This window comes from Eurosta solidaginis, chromosome 2 (assembly GCF_040869045.1).
Source record: "Eurosta solidaginis isolate ZX-2024a chromosome 2, ASM4086904v1, whole genome shotgun sequence".
Taxonomy (NCBI): Eukaryota; Metazoa; Arthropoda; class Insecta; order Diptera; family Tephritidae; genus Eurosta; species Eurosta solidaginis.
In genome coordinates this window covers 117,347,292-117,353,291 of record NC_090320.1, presented here as the reverse complement: position 1 = coordinate 117,353,291, position 6,000 = coordinate 117,347,292, and the positions used below count along the sequence as shown (strand labels likewise).

Here is a 6,000-nt window from a genome sequence, read left to right as displayed (position 1 = left end):
GGAAATTTGTTAAACAACGATAATAACGACTTAGGCCAAGTTCAACTCAGTTTGTCAGCTAAACTACGCTTAAACTTATTCTGCAGTTTTTCAGTCTACTTTAATTGAAGTTTAAGCTGAGCTTAAGCGGCCGATTTGACAGGGTTAAGCTCTAGTTAACCTATCGGTTATTCGCGTTCGTTCGAAATGGCGTCGAATATACCCAACAAGCATTTGGGCTTGAGTACCATTAGAGCTCATGTTGATATCTAGGTTTGAGTACCATTAGAGCTAATGTAGTTAACTAGGCATACTTCTAAAATCTAAAGAGTTGTTTCGAAACAGTGGCTTAACTCGAGAATCATAGCGTACCTATCAAAAGAGGAAATTTTTTATAAAGCAAAAAATGCTATTAATTAAGTTGAATAAGTTTAATTAACAACTGGTGGTTCTCTAACTGGACTCAAATGTAAGATTCCATACTACAGTATTTTCCCGAAAATGAAATATACAATTAATTTAAAAAATAGATAAATGTGGCGCGATAACTTTAGCCCTAGTTTCTCTTCCAATTTGCGTCTTGCGCCTTTAAAGTTTTCCTACAAATTGGCGGGACGGGACCTAGTTGTTTTATGCCGGCATCTGCAAGGCAGATAAATTTTCACTGAGAGCTTTTCTTGGCAGAAATACGCTCGGAGTGCTTGCCAAACACTACCGAGGAGCGACCCCGCTTAAAAAAAATGTTCTACTAATCGAAAAATCTTGTTTCCAAAAAAATATTTTTCCCCGGGCGCAAGAAAACCTCCCTACACAACAGGTGGAATCTATCATTTAGCCTACCCGATCATTGCAGCGCCTTTTAGGCGGATGTTGCTGCTATAACTGAGGCCGTTGATCACCTGGGGAAGGCTGTTCACGGCTATAACCAAATCTGTATTTACTCCGACAGCCATGCTGCACTAAAAGCGCTTGGATCGGTCACATGTAAGTCCAGGATAGTAGAGAAGTGCCACAAATCTCTTAACGAGATCGCCAAGCAAACTTCCCCCAGTCTGCTATGGGTGCCGGACACTCGGATATACCGGGCAATGCGATGGCTGACGAACTTGCAAGAGGGGGCACATCCGTTCCGCTTTCGTCTTCTAGGAAGGGATTGATCATGCCGCTCGCTACCTCTAAGCTTATTTTGAAAAGGATTTTCCTTAGGGAAGTGGGTGTGAGATGGAGCAATCTTGAATCCTGCTACCACTCTAAGACAAAAAAGAGATAGAAACAGTCAAGCATTTTCTCAGCGTTTGTCCCGCGCTTTGGCACAAGAGGAAGAAATCTCTGGGATCTCCCTTCTTTGACGATCTTTGTGAGCTGGCTACGTTGGAACCTAAGAAATTCCTTACGTTTGCTGTATCGACCTGTTGGTGAGTAGGGAAGAGATCCCCGTGGTATCACAATGGGAACTTTTCGGGCCTAAGTGCACTGGTGCTCGCACCGGTGGTCACTCTAACCTATCCTAACCTTGTCCTATGTAACTGTGTTGGCATCCGCTGGTAAGCTTGTAAACGCCGCGGCTGCGAAGCGGATCCTTTGAGTTAGCCCTAGATTGTTCGATCTTTTGAATGCTGTGTTAATGTTGTATTTTTTAAAGAAGTTTGCCAATTTATATGTTGCTTTTCCAGTATATGTCATAGTCGTCCAGGAGCTATTATTTTCCTTTTCATTATTTCTTTTTGGTTCTCCATGCGTCTTTCTGAGCCTATCTACTACACCTTTTCCAGTTTAAGTTCAGAAATTTACAATTCATATTCAGAAAATTACAATTCAAGTTCAGAAATTTCGATTCCATATTCAGAATTTCCAATTTAAATTCAGAAATTTACAATTCAAGTTCAGAAAATTACAATTCAAGTTCAGAAATTTCCAATTCATATTCAGAAAATTACAATTCAAGTTCAGAAGTTCCAATTTAAGTTCAGAAAATTACAATTCAAGTTCAAAAAATTACAATTCAAGTTCAGAAAATTACAATTCAAATTCAGAATATCCAATTTAAGTTCAGAAAATTACAACATTTCACACGGAAACTTAATGGAATCACAGCTTTATTTAGTGAAATATTTAACTTTTATTTTCACACATGATTAACGAACATCTGTCAGCAGCCCCGAAAAACTATTCTTTTTACAAAAAGTGGGTAAAATGGATGGCAGACGTTCTCTTTATAACTTTAAAGACGGTCAAGAAAAAATATATGTCCAACTATTCAAAAATGTTGCACTTAACCAAATATGTGCCTAGTTTTTAAAAAACCATATATACTTCTACAGGAAATGCAGCAAGATTTTTTTTTGCAAATTTCCGGTGTTTCTACAGTTCTGCAGTGCATTAATTGTTGAAAATAATTTATTTTTCATTGCCATTTTTACACTAAAATCCGAAACACTACTCGATTTTTCAGTACTTTGGGCATTTAATAAAATGAGAATTAAGAATTAATTAAGAATTTGTATCGAAGATTGGTTTCAATAAGGGCTTTAATGTAGAACGCTTGACAAATTATTTCATTAACCTCATTTGTGAAATTGGCATAGGTTATTTATAATTATTTCTAAAATTAAAAAAATTCCATTGATTAATGGAATTCGCCGAAACTATAAGAAAAGCATTGTAGACATATTTGCGGTATAAATTGCTTTGAAATTAGAGATTGCCCAGGTGGTCCGTGAGTTACATATGATTAAGTGTGAAGTTATCTTAAAAAAAAAAATACTTAGTGCGATTTACCTTCGGAGAAATTAAGGCCGATCTTCTGTTCCAAGTTGGGTGGTGCTCCTTTTTAATTTTCCCTACAAATTGGTGGGACGGGACTTACATGTTGTATGCCGTTTCAGAACAGCATCTGCAAGGCAGAGGATTTACTTTCGAGGATATTTTGGCCGAGCTTCCCTTCCAATTTGCGTCGTTTTTTTTTTAATTTTCAGGCTCCGAAAGTTAGCTGCAAGCCGGATGACGGTCGGCTCACCACGACGACGACCATAAACAAATTTAACTCGATTTTCGAAATACGCTGGTGATTTTGCATAAAAATTGGATAATGTCATCGAATGTATAGAAAATCAATGGAAAATGTTTAATCTAGTTCAATCAATACATATTTTATAATATTTTTAGCTTACCTAAATAAAATATATTTCTTAAAACGAGTTTTAAATTTTCGTCAAAAGTGAAAAATTATATAACTACATTTAATGCGTTTGTTATTGTAAATATCGAGCTGCCAAAACAACTAAAGCAACAACGAATTTCTTAAACCGGATATGGGTTTTTATGCCCCGCTTGAGTATAGCGCTTACGCTAAAACTGATTGGATATATTTTGCAACGGCTTGTCGCAACTTATCACACTTTGGCGATAGGTGCAGACGACTACTCAGTGCATACAAATATCCAGAACATTATTATTGTAGCTTACATTATTTTGGCTGTTAAAGTTCGATATGTAGATCAAAATTTGGAGATCTTACGCGGGTTATAGTGCCAACATCTGAGCTTAATTATAATATTTGACAGTGAAGTTACTTTCAGTGTAAGTTGTATCTTAATTAAATAAATTAAAGTATTATCTTCTATTTTTGTAGAGGAGGTACTTCTTCATAGACAGGGGAAGTTGCAACTCTTGAACACGTTCTTCCAGATGCATACGTCCAACTTTTTGGCGAATTGTTCTTCTACAAAGGTCCATTAATGGCAAAGGTTCAGCTGGAAAGTAAGAGTATATTAATATATGAATAAATTACATAAAGAGGCATATTCAAAGCAGGTATAGGTTAATTAGAAATATCTTAAAAAATTTAATTAAAAAAAAAAAATAAAAATTACTTCGCGCAATTTGCCTCCGAGTAGATTTAGGCCGAGATGTTTCTCCAATTTGCGTAGTGAACCTTTAAAATTGTCCGCGCAAATTGGCGGGCGGAAAATACATGGTTTATGCCGTACTCCAAGCGGCATAAGGTAGTTTAATTTTCATTGAGAAGCTTTTCATGGGAGAAAAACTCTCAACTGTTTGTTAAATCACTGCGGAAGAGCAACCCCGCTTAGGAAATTTTTTTTTTCGTTTTGAAAAAGTTTTTTCTAAGTTTTTGATTTTCTTTGCCCGGGACATCAACCCAGGACACTCGGTGTGGATGGCGGACCACGCTACCACCGAGAGCCCTAAAAGAAATTTAAAAACATAATGATACATTAGTTGATTAATGATACATGAACGTATGGTTGCTCTCACAATTTCGTATTATGAATTCAGTGAACGTAGCTAACAAATCGTGAACGTCAAACAATTCGGTTTCGTTCGAAATTGGCTTCTTTTTTTACTAAACGTAATTTTATAGATAATTCGAAATATTTAAAGATTTTATTGGCCCAGTTTAAAACAAAAGGGTAAAAAGTAGTAAAAAAAATGTTTACCCATTCGCTCATTGAAGGCTTGACGTTTAGCGCATCAGGCCATCAATGCAATTTGCAAGTTTGCATTTATAACTCGCTTTCTACTGTTTGTTGTTTTTATTCTTTACCACCGTCAATAAAGTGCACCAATCAGGTGCTATTATCTCATTAGATGACGATTTTTTGTTGCAGCCCATATGGTTTTTCTTTAAGCTCTTGCTTTTTGTTAGAATTCCAGGGTGCTTTCCAGTAGACTGAAAGTGTTTAATGTTATGTTTGGTTTTACTGATCTATAAATAATTATTTATTATATTGAAGACAACAAATTAATGTCAAGTGGAGTCTTCCCACCCTTTTCGGCGCAACTTGCGCGAAGCCATGGACGCTGTGTTAACCCCCAATAACTTACAGCGCCCCCAAACCTGTCATTGGTCTGTCCCGCGGTTCTTCAATCCATTTTTCTAATACTCACTTTCACTAACCCTCACCAATCTTGTGGTTGGTGTGAGGGCTTAGCCGAACTCAATAGCGCCCGACTATGAGGCAGAGCGGTTTAGAACTGGCATCTACGCCGTTTCGCCACATAGGAGGGCATCGGGTGACCAAGAACTGCCAACCTCCTAATCCAGGGTGTTATGCGGAGTGTGCCTATTGGACGATTTACTGCCAGGAGATAAATTCGGCTGTATTAAAACGGAGCCTTCCCGGGGAGCGAGAGTAGTGCTGATTCAACGAACTCCGTGTTGGAAAAGCATTCAAATGAGAACGGAGTAGTAGAGTGGAGAAGGGTACGGAGCAGAGGAAGTAAGAGAGCTCTGCCGCAGTACCGTGCAGCACTAAGAATTTTCCAACGCTTGGAAGCAGTGGTCGACCAAACATAACTGAAGAGCGACGCTTGAAATGGACCCGTGACCAGGTGGAAGTAGCTCGAAGGCAGTACAAAAGGGTTTGCTGCGAAAAACTCTCGGAACTACAATCGATTCGAGGAGGAAGAAGCAACGAAAGAATGAACAGGCAACGTTCGGCGGAAGGCAACAATCCTGCTTTGAAGAGGCAGAAAGGACTCAGTCCAAGGGCCGCGAGGCAGGGTAGCCGTATAGACAACACAAGTAGGCCTAAAGCTGCAGGACTGATGGACTCCAATAGCGAGGTAGAAACTACCTGGAAAGCAACAACCTTGAAAGCTGCAAGTCAAAGAGTGGGCGTTAAAAGTGGCGAAGTGCCAACCACGGAAGTAGGAGACAAGCCAAAGGGGTACAACGCTAAGACTTCGGCTTTCTCTGAGGTGCCCCAGGGAGACAACACTAAGACTCCATCTGTTTCCGAGAAGATGATTGATGTGGCAAAGCAGTCATTGACTGTGGCGTTCTTCAATCCTGATCGCAGCAATCCTTTTGGATGGATGATGAAAGGGAACAACCAAGAAATCCCCTTCAAAACTTTGAATCAGGAGGATGGTTCAATGGTGTGAAGGTGATAGCGTGCGACAACATCGCGAGCTCGCGGTGGCTGGAGGAAGTGGTTAAAAACCGCCAAAGGCAGGTCACGAACGTGCGGTTTGAGGTGGTGGATAATGCGCACGGTA

At 39.1% G+C, this 6,000-nt stretch overlaps 1 protein-coding gene across 2 annotated transcripts in view; it reads right to left on the bottom strand.

The window, feature by feature from the left end:
• Positions 1–3,078: 3,078 nt before the first annotated feature.
• The window catches only part of gus (gustavus), a 336,617-nt gene continuing 333,695 nt past the window's right edge, over positions 3,079–6,000 (bottom strand). For both annotated transcript variants that reach the window (XM_067766117.1, XM_067766116.1), the window contains one exon: positions 3,079–3,731. In XM_067766117.1, the coding sequence (XP_067622218.1) occupies positions 3,592–3,731 (140 nt within the window). In that variant the 3' untranslated portion in view covers positions 3,079–3,591. The remainder of the gene's footprint in view (positions 3,732–6,000) is intronic.